Consider the following 16,884-nt stretch of genomic DNA (forward strand, 5'->3'; position numbering starts at 1 on the left):
GACTTTTGGGCACATCAGCTGCTGCCAGCCCTGAAGGCTTCCTCACACTTCTTGTGCCAGCCACTGGCAGGTAACCGCACTCAGGACACGGCGGACGTGGAGCCCGTACCTACGTTCACACTCTGACACACTACAGCACCAGCCAGGAGATGTGCTCCACAGCAAAACACTGCTTTCATAGCTTAAGTACGTAACCAAAATACTGAGAGCTTGACGTAGATCTTGAGTAAAATTTTAGCTCAGAACCGGTGCTAAAGCATTGAGTCCTGTCCGCTCTCTGCTGCTCATCACAAGCTTCATGCTAGCAAGTACTTGAAGGAAAAGCAACGTTTCCTTCCTTATCGATGTTTTTCCACAGCAACTCTCCAAGGTATTTTTTAAGCCGTTTGAAGGAAATGATCAATTAAGTATATTTTTCATTCCCATCCAATTAAACTAGTAATGTTAGGTTTCTGTGGGAAAGCTCAAAATTATTAACAAGAAGCAGTAAAAGGTGATCACAAGGCTTGATGGCCAGACCAAGCACGTTACCTTCCAGTGGTTATGGGGAGCTTCTTGTCTATGTATTAGTGTGCAACACCACCACCACCTCTAACTGCAAATCCGTCTGTGAGATAGTTAATTAAAGAACTCATTCTTTCACAACACAAGTTATTAGAAGATGATTACATACATATACGCGCGTATACATGACATAGCATTCTATGAATTTTGCCACCTGTTTTCCCCGAATCTGCTGTAACACATCTCAATCTTTTTACTTAACGTGGTAATATTACCAAAGATAGGCATATCAAGTAGTTATTATCAGAAATTTCTCTACTCGCACACATTTCAAGAGAAAATTAGAAGTTCAATAAAGTAAAAGAGAGTTGGGCTGAAAGACTTCATTCACTTCTAGTTTTACATCCAAAATGGAAATATCAGGACATTGCAATTTATTACAAAACAGCATGAGGCAAGCTTTCTAAAGAGTTTACAGAACATCAAATCCCCATTCATTTTTCCTGGCTACTTTTCTTTCAGACCTCAATAATGCCTGCTAATGACATACCATGCAGTCTCACACGTTTCAGGATAGCTATACCACACGTTAGTAGCATTTGGTATTCCAGAATACATGTGGTCTTATACAAGTACATTGAAAATCATAGCTGTAGCTAGTCCTGTCACTTATACCAAGGAATGTAACTTTTAATTTCCTGTAGAAACTGGCAGCTTTCAAATATCCTATTAATGACTTTTGAGATCTCAGATACAAGTCCACCAGTAATAACAGTGATGGCATTGCTTAACCACAATGATATCTTTAGATCTTAGAAAACACAGGCAAATTTCTGGCAAAAGGAGTATGGACTCAGGGTGTGCTGCAATTTCTGGTCAAAATTTTCCCCTAGTTCTCTAAAACCTATCGATGTATTTCCCTGTCTATCATTAGTTATTTTTCTCCCACATTTAAAACGCTAGCACTGTATCCCATTTTTAAAGCACGTGAAAATATGCCAGAATGACCTTACAAAAACAAACATATTATTAATGACCTTTGCAGAAAATGTCTTGGAACACAGATTGCAGTTCAACACATACTTTTGATCCAAGAAACTTTATATATATATATATATATGAATGATCCTATTTGATTCAATGGAACTACTCATATGCAGAGAGTTGTTTCAGAGGCAACTCATCATTTGCAATTCACAGGGAAAATGAGGTAATTAAACAACTGTCAGTTAAGGCCTTTCTGTTACATACTTATATAAAAATAGTTTAAACAGAAATATCAGATAGAATTCTAGTTAACAAAGTCTTCTTTACTGTAAAATGCATGTTGTACAATAATAAAGGTCTACCGAAAAAATGTATAAAAGATAAATGTGTTTCTGTATGAAAAATTTCTAAATCCAGAGTTGTCCTTAATAGCAGCTAGATTCTGTCTCACTGATGAGTGACTTAGTGATTTATTTTTATTTTCTTGCGCATATTTTTGTGTATCTTAAACTTAGTGATGAATCATCTCAGTTTCTCCTGCTTTGCCTCAGTTTACAGGTAAGTAACGTAATTTCTAACAGAAATTAGGACTCAGCACCATTAACACTATGGATGCATTCACCTCGTCCTCAACCACATTGTCTCCGAGACACAATAAAGGTGTAGCCAAAGATTTATCCTGCCAATAAGACATAGTTATAGGTCCCATGAAGATTACTGACACTGAAGTACCAAATATGTACTGGCCTTGGACTTAGCAGATAACATGCCAGTTTTGAGACACATTCAAGTTGACAGTAAATCAGTATCACAGTTCCAATAACAGGAAAAAATACCTTAGAGGAATTTTTGTGTTAAAACATTCCACTTTTCAGTTAGCTATTAAATGGTAATGACCATAATGGACTAGGCAGTAGGTTTCTTTGTGGCTAAAATGTGAAGACATTTCACAAGAAGGCTATTTTTTTAAGCTTCTGTGATTTGCAGCTGCATAACATTTACTCCCTTAAATCCATTTTGTCTTAAAAAAAAAAAAAAAAAACTCGAAACAAAAGATGTTTCAGTAGCAATCTTATTATGAATTATGCTTGTTTTCTATATCTGCATATGCAAACACTGCCACAGCCTCTATAACATCTCCCTTTTGTGGATACAAAAAAAAAAAAAAGCTATAGTTATGGGTTATGGAAAGCTAGAGAGAATAAGTCACTCTAGTTCAGTACTGCTTCACTAAATGTAAATGCTATTTTTTTCTCCCCCTCTCAGAACTCAATGTTTGTCACCAAAAATTCTTTGCTGAGAAGTTTCTTAAAAAGGGATCAATTTCTCAGGGTGTATAAAAATATTTTTCAAGCACCCTTTTGAACTTATTTCAATTTTCTGTTTTTGATGATAGTCATGCTGACAACTTTTTTTGGTCCATCAAACTCTGTAGTACAATTACATGAATTTACTTTTAATAAATTACCATCTTTGCATATATCAGTCAAACCACAAAGACTAAACACTTGCAAATAAAATGCATTATTAATTTAATTGTCACAGCCTATTTAGCTAGCTTCTATTAGTATTTGCTATAATATGCAATGTATCAGAGAGCAGAATCAAATTCAAAACATAAAGAATAAACTGATTATATTGTCCTAGAGAAATTAAAATATAGCAAGCTTGCAAAATTATAATCAAGGCATTAATGTTTTAAATAGGTAAGAAAACTAGGTAACTTGATTTAGAATATGTTTATACCCAAAGTGATGCTTTAACATGCTGAAGAAGGATTTCTTTGGTTCCTAAAGCCATTAAAAGGCAACAAACTCTCCCATAATGAGAAGGGAAAGGTGGAAAGGAAAGCAACAGTGGTTTGGTATTTACTGCACTCGATCACGTGGTTTAAACGTCCACGATCACCAGTGAGGGACAGTTCCTAGAAAATTATACTGTGGTAGCTCTGCCACTACCATTTGATGTTGCTCTTCATTAAGCTGAAGTGCCAGCTAAAAAGGTACTGCAGGTAAGAAACATCCTCAAGACAGATGAAGAAATTTCAGATGAAGAGAGCACAGAGTCACTCAAATATCGCTTGTTATGCTGGCCCAGGGGTGTGCAGCTGCGGATGGGGCACTGAGGCTGCAGGACAAAGCTCGGTTCTTTGCTCCCAGGGCAGCCGGGGCTGCGAACCTGCCACTGTGTGAAGAGGTGGTGGTGGGGGACCCCTTCTTCTTCTCCTCCTCCCCTGCATCCTCCTGCCACGCTGGCAGGCCAGGCTAAAAGCCTTTGCGGAATAGGGGAAGAAATGGGGAAAACAGAAACAGCCAGGCAGCCTTCAGAAGAAATATACAAACAGAAGCCAGCAACTACCCATTTAGACTGTAGCGTCCTGCTTGCTTGGGAATCCATTCCAAGACGATGATCGCTAAAAATATGCCTCTCCGGCTAAGACACTATATTTGGATATCTATTGTATGTACCCTTTATTGCGCACATGTTCACTAGGGTAACGGAAGTGCTCTCTATGTTGTATTTAGGATGATTACATAGTAAATATCCCCTTGTAAAAGAACACCGTGGTACTAAACGTTTCCAGTACCAAACAAAACACCAGAGCAAAACTTTATTTTTATTTTTTTGCAAGTGTTGCTCTACAACAACAGAAAACCGGCATAAACTTTAATATGATAACTGCTTTTATGAAACTGTTACTCTTGTTCCGATGCATTCTTCTACATTTTAGATGAAAAAGAATATCTCAAAACTCTTTAAATAACTGTGTTACGGAAATTCAGGTTAAGCATTTTGGAGAGGCAATCTCATAAAGAATACAAGCAATGCTTAAGCATGTGCTTAGTCAAACGGAGTGTATATGGAGTGTTAATTTAAAACTCTCCTCTTTGGTCACTCCATGATTTAATTGTGATGAACTTGTGAGGAAAGACTCTGAACAACTACCACCCTCTGTGTCTTTAACAGGAAATGAACATGACTCAGGAAGAGTATTCCTGTGGTCTCCTACAACTCATAGCTACCATTCATTTTCCCCTTCTTTTCTATTAAAAACAGGAAATAAGCTTTATTTATAAAATCTTACACTGAAAGAATGAGTTACAAGGTGGTAATACTTGAAACAAAATCAAGTGTCCAGCAACGAACCTTGCAGGTGGGATACATCCATTTACCCAGATGGAGAGGGAATATGCCACCTTTTGGCCATCCAGAAAACATCCAAGTTTCAAATTACCTCCAAAATTCAATGGAATGCCAATAGTTACACCACAATATGGCTAATAAATCTGAGGCAAACTCTTCTTATCTGCAAACAGTGCAGCTTAGATTGCAAAAAATGGTTACATTTTAAACCATAGAATAAAAATGACCTGTTCTCTCTCTCTCTCACACAAAGTTTTCAACTAAGTAACTGTACATAATTGAAAAATTAAATAAATTAATATTTTTTATAAAGTCAAAACCTCAGATCTCTGTTCCTGCCCAACACTGAGGAAACTGCTTTTAATTCCTCTGTGACTTTGACCTCAGTAATCAAATAAATCTCAGAAAGCCATTTTAGAAAGCAGCAAGGCAAGAAAGAGGAAAAAAATACATTTGATTTTGTACTTGAAGAGAGAAATACAACTACGGAAATTTTGAGAAAATAATATCACCTGCTGAAACCAGCCCCCAAAGTTGCAAAATTTTGCATAGAATTGCTTTCTACAGCAAGTTTTCCATTGAGCCCTCCAAACATGTCATAAGCACCATGCTAGCAGAGCATTTAAGCATGTTAGCTCTCTCTGTAGTTATAGCTGAGCTAAAAGTCCAGGTGATTTCATTTTGGGTACACTAAATACTCCAGGTAGCCCATATTATATGAATGATATGAGGTAATATGAGAAAAAAAATTAAAGTGGCTTACCTTTCTTTGGGTGTGCCAACTCCATGCTTGCCCAGTAAATGAGTGTTCAAATGCTTCTTCATCACAAAGGCCACCCTGTCAAACAAACACACATAAAAAACAGGAAAATTAGTGTTTTTAATACTTTTATTTTTAATACTGACTTTTTCTGTTTTGAGCATGCACTTGAGCATATTCTACTAATTGCAAAATTAAAAACCAAGAGACAAACGAACAAACAAACAAAACGAACCATGCTAGACTACAAATTATATCTGGGAGTCCATTCTGTGATGACACTTTTTCTTCAGGTTGTAGTCACTTGGGTATTTCTCTTCCAAATAAGCAATCATAACCATATATCATCGGTCAAAAATTAGAAGAACTGTTTCTGCTTCTCTTTGCACATTAGAACACCTTATATAATATAGTGAGAATACAGTCTTTTTTGCCTAAATATGCATTTTCTCATGTTAAAAACTAATACAGTTTCAGCTACACCTTTGAATTTATTTAAGCTTAATGGGCCCATCCTACAACCTTTCTTCATATAAGTAGTTCCATTTTTTTAATGAGAGTAATAAAAAAATACAGCAAGATCAGATGCTTTAATCACTGCTTATGTCTGGTCAAACTCCATTGTATTAATTATTTAAAGAGATATACATGGAAACAAATTAATAGCCTTAGTTATTTTATAGCCTTGTGAAAGAGGGAGGGGAAAAGGTGAAGCACACATTTGTGACTACATTTGGAGTGGGAATATGTCTTCAAACTGGCAAGACATTGTTCAAGGCATCAACAACAGCAGCAACGTTTACACTACCTGCCATTACGTTTGCACCAAACAAAACACAGATAATTTAATTTAGTTTTGGTGATATATGTAATGAAACAGACGGGAACCTATGGAGTGCCATTCTGCTGCTGATAAGACCTGAACATCAGTTTAATTATGTCATGTGACTGCTTCAAACAATTTAGATATCAGACTGAAGCTTCAAACTAAAATGCTTCTCTTGATAAGCAAAAATCGTACCGCTGTAACTTTCAGTGTGAAAAGGGCTTGCAAACATTTTTGTTAATTATGTATTACAGCTGTCCTTCATAAAGTTAATTACTAATAGCTGAAAGGCAATAGACTCTATTTGCATATGTACATGAAAGGCATGACATATGCAAAAATATGATTTCAATTAGCATTCCATGATATGAAGGGCTACAAATCAAACTGGCATGTTATAAGATTTTTAACATTAAATGCTGAATTCATCTGGACGTGTTTGCAGTAATGGACAATGGAAGGACTGTAAAAAACACTGTAGCATTATGGCATGTATGAGCCACAAAAGCCAAGAAAGAGTACTTTTCCTTTACAAATATGATAATGTAGTTTCTCCATGTCTGATCTACTTTGGGCACTTTCACATTATTACAGAGAATCTCTCTTGTGCATCCTTTAGGGTAAAAGAATATAATTTTGTCTTATTTAAATGATAGTGACTTCATTATTTTTACAAAAAGATATGAGAAATACCTTAAATACTTTCCCCTACACAATTTACAAATCTAGCAACCCAATCATTACATCTGTGGATAATCTATCACACTGCCACCATCATTACTATTCAAGTGTCATTGGAATTACTGTACGTAGGGAAAATAATTGTAACAAAATAAAATCATGTGTTCTGATAACAGCACAAGGCATTCAAAACATACTGCTCTCTTGCTTTTCGGCAGAAACCATAGCCATTTCTTCACAGCTGTGAAATGTACCTAACTGATCTTAATTCAGTAATATTTCTACTTTTTGCTACAAACCAACCCTTCTCTAAAAGAAAAAGAAAAATATTACCATGAAAGGATAATGTGAAATCGAAATTGTAAAGGCACGTGGAGGTTTACATGGCAAAGTGTCCTTACACCACATGGAAGGCAAAGGTCCCAACCAACTACGCTGTATTTCTAGGGACGCTTCTACAGAAGATTATTCTTTTTTTTAGAGCCTGTATACTTGAAGCTCCCGAACAAAAGCCAAACATTTCTTTACAGTGCATCTATAGGGGGTACAGATAGAACTACCTTCCTGTAAAATCAAAGACAAAGGCCTTGTTAATAATTTGAAGCAATTAATCTCCCATTAGCTGCTTCCCATCTTTTGCACCTTGGTTCTGAGGAACCATTTTGCTGCTGTTATACAGCACAAATAAAATGAAGAGTGACTCAATAAAAGTCTCAGTGCCTACTAGCAGTTTAAGCTTTTTAATGCAAAGCTTGAAGACTTCATACTGAAGAGCGCAGCGTGACTTTGTGCAAGCTTCGAGTGCTCAGCACAGCTCAGGAACAGGCCCCCACCTAGCAGAAGCAGGCCTTGAAAATAAAACCAAAGTTGCTATTTTCATAAGAAATTAAGAATGAAATGCAAATATTTTTACCAAGCAACAGAGACAGCCCTTACATCAGAGAAAAGATATTTTTCCTTAAAATAAAAGCAAAGTCTAAATACCTTGATTGGGATGCTGGATTTGAGGACAACATGATAACAAGACAGGTGTGGAAACCATTTGTTTATGCTTACCAACCCCTACAGGTGATTTTAAGGGAGAGGTGGTATCAAGTGCTTGCTGGCTTTAAAAAACAACCTCAGAAAGTGTTTTCAGTACATTCAGCAATTTGGTTTCCCACCAATTACTGATTTAGGAATCAAAAAATATTGTTTTTCTCTCCACCACCAACTAACTTACCTCCACGGAGGTACATCACTTATCCCTAAGATACTGCCAGAATTGGATAGTTAGACACGACTTAGCCCTGGTCTTTTGAAATGAATCTTAAAGGAAGTCTGTCTGGCACCATTAAGGACACAAGGAGTAAATGCATTAGATATACGTTGCTGTAATATATCTTAAAATCAGGGAGAATCCTTCCACAAACTGCAGTAACCACCAGTTCGGGTTTCCCTGAATTTCATCTTTTTTTTTTTTTTTTTTTTTTAATTCTAGTGGAAACAAAAACGTTCAAATGCTAGAAATTAACTGGTTTCAGAAATGCAGCAAGAGGGAGTAGGAAAAATCTGTAGTAGCCATTCTCCTATTGTTTCCAGTACAAGCCAGCAGCAAACCAGGCCATACTATAGGCCTGAAATCATTTTTACAAAATCCGATCTAGACATACTCATCCACAACCCACACGAAGATGAGCAGTCACTGCCAGCTGCTCTCCCAGGGGTCTTAGGGCAGAAATGTCCATCCTGTACACCCAAGTCATGGCCAGCAAGAGCTCTCCCTATTCAGTAGGAAGACTGCTCCTAGAATTGTCTTCCGGCTCTGGAAAAGATGAGTATGCAGGATTTTATTTGCTTGCAGTGGCATTCTGGTGGTTGTATTGTTGTTGTCATCTGTGGTTTTGTTATTGTTTGTTTTGTGTCTTTTTTTAAAAAAAAAATCCTTAGTGATTTTCATCTACTCTGGCTCCAAACTAGCAAAATCCCCCAGAATATGTGCTCAATGTTCAAAATTCAGGTTAAATTAAAACCAAGTTGAAAAATGACAAAAGAGCTTTACAACAGTATCCACACTCCCTACGGACAGTTTTTTACACATGAACTACAACTAAAATTAATTTTCAATCATAAATATACAAGCACCTTTCCCAAAATAAGTTTGAAGAATATTCTGTTTTCAGTTTAGAAGAGTTGTGGCTTTGCAGGAACGTGTCCACTCATATTCCATGGCAGCCTTTAAACAGCTCTTGGACTCACTCTGAGAAAGTCTGTAACTGATTTAGGAGCCTCCAAAGACTTGTCTTCAGTTATAAAAGCATATTTTAATGTACAAAAGAAACAAAGGGAATTCTAATTCTGAGAATAAAGAAACATGTTGGACAATCTTGACTTCCACTTTTCATTCTAGTGTAATACAAGTTCTTCAGCACGTGCAATGTTTATCATCACAGTACCCAAGGAAAATGAATAATCTGTCATGTATTGTCTGTTCTCTCATATTCTCCGCAGGGAGAGAATTGTGCTCTGTGAAGTGTCTTATTTTGAGAGGGCAAAAGATTCTAGGTTTTAATATGTTTTGAATCTATAAAAGCTTTTTTCTTTTTAATACATGTATTGCTCTGTTAGTGGAAAGCCACGTTAAAGAAAACAAACGCAAACCCAAACAAGCATTCTGGGCCGTAACGTCACGAAATCTGTGATAGTCCCGTATTTCCTGAGCGCCTACCGCTCAGCCTTGGCCTCGTTCCAAGGAAGGAGCTACATCACAGCTTACTTCCACCAAAAAGTCACTTGGAGCCGTGCCAACAGGCCAGCCATCTCATAACCCACCTGCGGAAGAGGACCAGCACTACAATTTATTTTTGTGGGACTCTACAAATGAGGTACCCAGCAGTTGAAGAGCGATTTTAAATCACTTCGCGATGGATACACAGCTCTCGGCAACTGCTCTCGGAGAATTTATCTTACAGACAGCAGTGTTCAGTGATGGCAGAGAAGTCCAGGAGAACAACAATGAATATCTATCCTTTATTCATATTCTCAATATCCTTTACATCTCCTTTAAACTGTCCAGAACCTCTTTATATCTGAGTTTAACTCTGAGAATACAGGTAAGCTACTGCATGAAGCGTACAGGCCCCACGTATACAAGATGCTTTAGAAAGCTCCTTGAAAGTCTTTTTCTTATTATTTTCTGAAGTAAAACAGAATGTTATTATTATCAAATTATTAGTATTTAGATCTTTTATCTCAGTCTTCTCATAGGTTTGGGGCACTCAGAAAAGATGGGATGGTTTTCCATTCTCGATAAATCGCATGGGAGATCTGACAGCTTCAAGGAATAAGAAGAACAAGGATATCTAAAACTTTTATGCTCCATCACAAAATATGAAGAAATAATGCATTATTCTGTCTGCACTGGCTTTTGTTTTCCATGATCTGCGCTTGAATTCCTGTCCCTGTCCCTTCATCTGAGGCAAACTGCATCAATCATGTCGAGAAAGAGGACAGTACGTTTAGGCAAGTAAACAATAACACAGACTCAGGTGGTTCTTATTCCAGGAATGAAGTACCCTTGCTCTTTATAGTGTCTCGAAATGCACTATAAGCCTTAATTGTTTGTAGCTGAATGAGTGGTTCACGTGGAGTCATGCCATCAGGGGTATCAATTACTAAAAGAAAGAAATAGTCCAGTTTCCCAAGGAATATCGTGACCCACATGAATTTCGGTGTGTTCAACAAAACTTGTATGTGCAGTTACGGATTTGTACCTGTTCCACATATAAATACATATGCATTCAAATCAGCATTTGGTCAAATAAAACTTAACAGTCTATAGGAATTTAAAACTAAGTTTTTAAAATCTTTAGTTTATATAAAAAGTTACTAGCCGAGTCTCATCTCTCTGGCAGGATTTTGCATGCAGCAGGTCAGCTTCAGGAACAAGAATGCAAAGGAAAAGGCGGAAGTGCCCAGAAAGCAATGGTTTTCTATAAACAAGTAATCTTTTTTTTTTCCCATGCATCAAAAGTCTAAATTCCTGGGAATTTCTTCAAGTCCATCATTCGTGGATGTTTGCTGATTCTGAAAGGTCCAGACCGGGGTGCTGATAACTCTCTTGCATGACCGTGCGCAAGGGACTCAATTTAAAAGAAAGTATCTGGCAGGGCTGAGTCTGGTGTGGAAGATATCCAGTAGTCTGAAAGGCTTCATGCCCTTTGTGACAGGATGTCAGGTTCGACTAAATATCTGGCAGGGCAAAGTCTAGTGTGGAAAACATCCAAATATCTGAAAAATTTCATGCCCTCAGTGACAGGACGTCAAGTCCTAGAACCCCGTGCAGGAAAGCTGGGATTTCCAGCTGACTCATTTAGCAGCCAAACGAGGCAGGTCTTTTCACTTCCAGCTTGCAATTATGATCATTCTTCTTAAGCTAAAACAATCAATAGCGTTTCAGGAGGTTACCAAGTCATGTGTAATCACTCAGGCTGCGATGCTGAGAGTGCTGTGACGTGCTGGCTTACACTCCCTGCTGACCCCATGTGTTAAAGAAGGATATGGCTATTTTATGCTCCACCCTCACTAACACTAGTGATTAAACTGAAAAGTAACGCGCATACACCTGGCATGCATACCTCCTCCTTCCTCCCCATCTTCAAGTGCAAGTGACTTGGCAGACAGGAAAATGCAGACTTTTTCTCTTGAAAAGAGAAATCAGAAGAGACAAATAAGGACAACTTTGCCCTCACCAACAAGACAAGAACCAGAGCACTATAGCAGGACCACAATAATTCATAGAACCTAAAGACAAACCAAAATTTTAAATTTCCGAGAATTATCAGGCTTTCTGCCTAAAGTTTGAAACTTTTTTATTATAATTATTATTTTTACACTTTTCCAAGCAACAATATGGTATGCATTTCAATTATTTATTAACTTTTCCATGGAGATGTTTTATTGCCAAAGTTCAAAAACCAGCATTTTCAAAACCGAATTTTATGGGACAATGCAATCATCAGTGCAACCGACTACAACCTTCTCTTCTAAAAATACCTCATATCAATTTTACTGTGTTACTTGGAATGAACTAGCAATGAAACCAAGAAGCCTAATAAAACAAACAAACAAACAAAAGTAAAGAAAAGGGAGAAGACCAACTTGTACTATTGTATTAGCAGAACACCTGTACACAGCTTGAACCCAAGGTAGACTTGAGTATCACAGCAGCTACTGTTCCTGACTCGCTTTGAATAGGCTGACAGACAACAGGATTGTCAATGTGCTGTTCAATGACCTGCATCAATCTCAGGAATAATTTACTGCTATATCAGACAGATCATTATGGATGAGTTGCGCACTATCAATCAATCGGCTGTGTTGTTCCTGCATATTCCTGCATCTATCATCCAGAAGAGAGAGAAATCCCTCAACATATTCTTGTTGCTTTCTGCCACCAATACGTGTCCCTCAAGATGCAAAAGAATTATTAGTCTCGTGGCCATAAAGTAGTAGCAACGAGCACAATTATCTGCTTTTATGTATTCTGGCATAAAAGAGCTGGGCACAAAAGAAGAGAAAACAAAACTGAATAAAACAGAAAACATCCTCTCCTGCTGCTCTCAAACTGACCTGGAAAGATCAAAGTCGCATAGTCCTCTCACTTCCCCTCCTTTAAAAGATGTATTTAGTTCAAACCATCGAGGACAGAAATTAGTCTGCCATTGCTAGGACAGAGGCCAAACGAGGAGAACATTGGTAGTATCTACCTCTCTCTTGAGGGAGCTCACTTGTTCACCAATTATGTGCCTCACCTGAAGTCACTTATTTTGCAACTAAAACAGAAAGGTTTCCTGTAAGTTAGCTATTGATTCATTCTTAACTTTATATTATTATTATTATTATTATTATTTTCAACACGAAAAGCACCCTTTGATTGAAGATGAATGAATGACCCAAATCCAGACGCACAGCGTACAGCTGTACATCTTCTGTACATGACATTCAGTACAGCTTCTGTGCACTGAGAATGGTTTTCAGGAACCACACACTTTGCCTTATTAAAGGAGGCAGAAAGCCACTGCACTGCTTAGGGTATAACTCGTTGCTGAAAATGGGGCTTAGATGTTTCAAAAGAATCTCACCACATGGCTCAAAGTGCACAAACTGGTCTATATGGTTAAGCACTACTGCATGGACAAATACTTCAATAAATGATGCTGCTTGATCTTATATATAAAAACAATATGCCTTGGATCATTCGAAACACCCTCAATACAGTTTCAGATGTGCATGCATAAAAAGTGACAGAACAGGGCCCAAAGCATTATCCACTTCACAAGACCACAATCAAGCACCATCAGAAGATCACATCTGCTGTCTCTAGCCTCAAAAACATGCAAGCTGAGGCAAATACTAGTCAGCTTAAAGTAATTTACTACAGGATTTCTCTAAAAACAAGAAGCATATCTTTCCTTCCAGTACCTACGCTATCTCAAATAAACAAAAGAGAGCCTTCAAGTGGTCACGTCCTGTTGCCCCACTCCTGTACGGAATTCCTATACAGAATTTGGAAGGATCTAAAATTCACAGCAAAATATCATCTATGAATAAACTAAAAATTAATGACCAGTGAAACGGGTCAGACAAAGGAAAAAAAAAAAAGCAATCAATTTTAGGAAATGCATACCTCTTTTAATTTTCCCCAAACACCTATGTTTAGTAATGAGGCTGAAGTTGTTCATGCACCATTACTAAAAATAACAATCTTCTCGAACAATGTGCAACTGGGTATTCTTCTCAAGCATAATAAAATGTAATAAAATTTTTGTTTGAAACCTGAACTTTCCTTCTGAAGTTGAACTGAGCTACTATCCGTCTAAATGTCCACAATTCTGTTATGAAGTCAAATTGAAGATTGGGTAGTAAAAACTGAAATAAATAAGAGATTGCTTGTACAGTATATTTGTAAACTGATAACAGGGAGTAAACAAACGGCTCTCTACATATTTTGTTTGCTTAATGAGCAGACTAAAAATAGCTGAACAGTGGCAAAAACTTTGAAGTCAGAAGGTGTTCACTCTGTCAGGAAATCACCTTACAAATACATGAGAAAATTAGTACCGCTACAAGAAATGTTTGTTTCAATATTCAGAGGAGTTAATGAATGTTAAGTGATAATGGTAGACAGCAGCACTGTGTAATTACATTTCTAAACACACCTTACCAAATCACTTCTAAGCTAAAAGAATCACATGTTCTATTAATTTTCATTGGTTATCAAACATCTGTAACTGTCACCTCTAACAGGTGTTTCATAATCTAACAGCTGCACAAAGTATGAAAAAAAAAAGACAAAAAAAAAAAAAAAAGGAATCACAATGCTTTCTGCAGTACCGCTACCAGCCTCTCAGCCTACCAGCACACAGGCTCTCTAACTTCTGAAATGCCACCTTAGGCTTAGTGTTTACACTGCCTTGCATCTAAAACAGATTACCATCGACACCCGGAAACATGACAATACCAGAGAACATCCTTGTTATGCTAAATAAGGCTCTAGGAACTCTTTTGACATAAATCGAGGTTTTCAGCTACATATAAAAGGGCACCTACCAATTTCGCCACCAAGAAATTGCTTGTTTCCTCTCTTTTCTCACAGTATGTACATCCAGCATTCCCATAACTGCTCCCTCCCTTTCCCATTCCTACCCTCCTTTCAGACATCGTTCTGTCTCCTTACCCATGACCCCTTTCCCAGCATGTTCAGGACTTCGCCTATCGGCACAGCTACAACTTGGTGCAGGAGGCATCAGTTCTGCCTATCCCCACCTTGCGTCTGGAAAGAGATGTCACACTAATCTGCTTCAGGACAAAGAATGGAAAGGATATTGCCTGTCACTATCTGCAAGCGTCAGCCCTAAAGTGTCTTCTCTCCTTGATTTCAGGACACTGATGGGTACATTGCATTTTTCAAAGGACCGTGAACATGGTGCTCTCAGATCATCAGAGTGACTTCCCCAGCTGATGCAAGGCACATGTCGCACCATCGTTTGGATGACTGAAATCAGTGAGAGGCTTTATCTCCAGGCACATTGTCCAGTGTCTTTTGAAGCAGTAATGGGCACCTGCATCTGAGTATCTGCAGAGTATGTTGAGTGATGGGTGGATGGATAAACACTCTAAAGTAAGATTTGCATGCACCACGTTCGTGGTCTTATGTTAGACATGTACCTATTGCCATGCAAAAGAGAGGCTGGCACAGACACGTCTAGATAGCAAGGTGCAGACAGATTGGTTTCAAGCAGTTCATCTGGATTCTGCTAGTACATGGGCACTAACAGCAAGGGAGTCTGGAGGAGCACCAATAAAATCCCAATACCCTACTGCATGGACAGGTCTTCAGTCTTTATATCCCCAGCAATCTACATTCTCAGTAGGAGAAATGTCTAGGAAAGACAGTGCAGGCTATGAAATTAGTTCTCTCTCTTAATAGCACTGTGATTTCCAAATTTTGTCACCACAAAAACAGTAGATGTATGCAGCCACGGAAGTTGCTTCTCTTTGCAATTGATTTTCAGAGACCGGCAGGAGTAACCCAGGGATGTCCTGCATGAGAGAGCCAACCACCAGCTGCTGGGTTGCTGCTCAGCAGCACTGGGCAGAGCCAGGAATACCTGCCACGTGCTGCTCATTTCAACCCTCAGTGCCTCAGATTATGCTACAAAAGCATCGTTAGTTCTGCCTGGATGTTGAGGGACTTGGCTTCAAGAAACTCGGTCGTATCGCTCAGCATTGAGAAGGGCACTGGCAGCATATGGAGGGCTCATGCTCATGAAAAGGTGAGTGTGAGAAGGGAAACCTGAGCCGGTCAGTACGTATACGGACATGGCAGGATGAACAGACTAATGCTTGAACTTGGAAATTCTTCCAAGTGCTTTCAAGCTTTTGGGAAAGCCAGGGGAACTACAACTCTCAGTGTCCTAGGAGTTGTTCTGGAAATATCTGACCTTCTGCCATCCGTTTCTACAGAGCTGCCCAGCAATTTTTAGGAGCAAAGACTGTACAGGTTGCAAGTGCAACAACTGACCTCCATGAATATCTCATAATACAGATGTTTCAATGAGTTTCTACTTAAAAAGGATAAAACCAAACAAATATACTTAATTGTAATGTTTTGCTCTTCCTGAACAAAACGTCACTTTAGATGCCGTACCTTCTTTTTAGCTGCTTAGAAATTGCACTGCAGACTGAGTTACCAGGTTTGAGCAGAGCTTCTATGGGAATAGCTATCTTAACAGTGAAATCCAAAAGACAAGGCTCTTTCCTGTCTTTAAAGGAAATCAAAACATATCTAAAGATAGCTGATTGCGGGCTGGCAAACATGTAGGGCCTGCAGTAGCAGTGCCACCATACATAACTCAATCAGTTCAGGAGATACAGTGCCTGTGGTCTTTTGCAAAGTTGCAGGGTACAAAGAAAGGAATGAGATGAATAAATTGGTCACTGTCTGATGACTGAACTGCTCAGAAGTCACACACAATCAGAAGTCATACACAATTTTTATTGACAATTTACCCGCAATTTGAAAACGCTGCTGGTGATAGATGGTGGCTGGAACTAAGAGTCTGCAGCGTGCTTGGTGTGTGACAGTAGTGAGAAACTTGCCCTAGGTCTTTGCTTGACATAGAAGAGCAAGTCCTGGTTGTTTTGTTTATTCCTGAGACTTAAATTCAGTTGTAAAACATACCCAGTTGTAAAACGCATCCTTTTTGCCTTACAACTAGACCTTCCACAAGATTGTTTGACTTAAGGTAGAAAGCAAAATATTTCAGAATACCCACTCACCATAGTAGCTGCAATTGCATAAAAATAGTGAAACAAAGACAGCAGTACCTAATCTGTAACAATCAGAAGTGCCATCTATATGGATGAGCCAGTAACAACAGCCTGGCCAAACCAGAACACACTGGTTCCAGTCTAGGACAAAAGAAGGAAAGCCTTTGGA

At 38.3% G+C, this 16,884-nt stretch overlaps 1 protein-coding gene across 7 annotated transcripts in view; it reads right to left on the reverse strand.

The window, feature by feature from the left end:
- The window catches only part of ZNF407 (zinc finger protein 407), a 338,196-nt gene that overhangs the window by 199,617 nt on the left and 121,695 nt on the right, over positions 1–16,884 (reverse strand). For all 7 annotated transcript variants that reach the window (XM_066992723.1, XM_066992722.1, XM_066992725.1 and 4 more), the window contains one exon: positions 5,399–5,473. In XM_066992723.1, the coding sequence (XP_066848824.1) occupies positions 5,399–5,473 (75 nt within the window). The remainder of the gene's footprint in view (positions 1–5,398; positions 5,474–16,884) is intronic.

This window comes from Anser cygnoides, chromosome 2 (genome assembly GCF_040182565.1).
Source record: "Anser cygnoides isolate HZ-2024a breed goose chromosome 2, Taihu_goose_T2T_genome, whole genome shotgun sequence".
In the NCBI taxonomy this organism is placed as follows: Eukaryota; Metazoa; Chordata; class Aves; order Anseriformes; family Anatidae; genus Anser; species Anser cygnoides.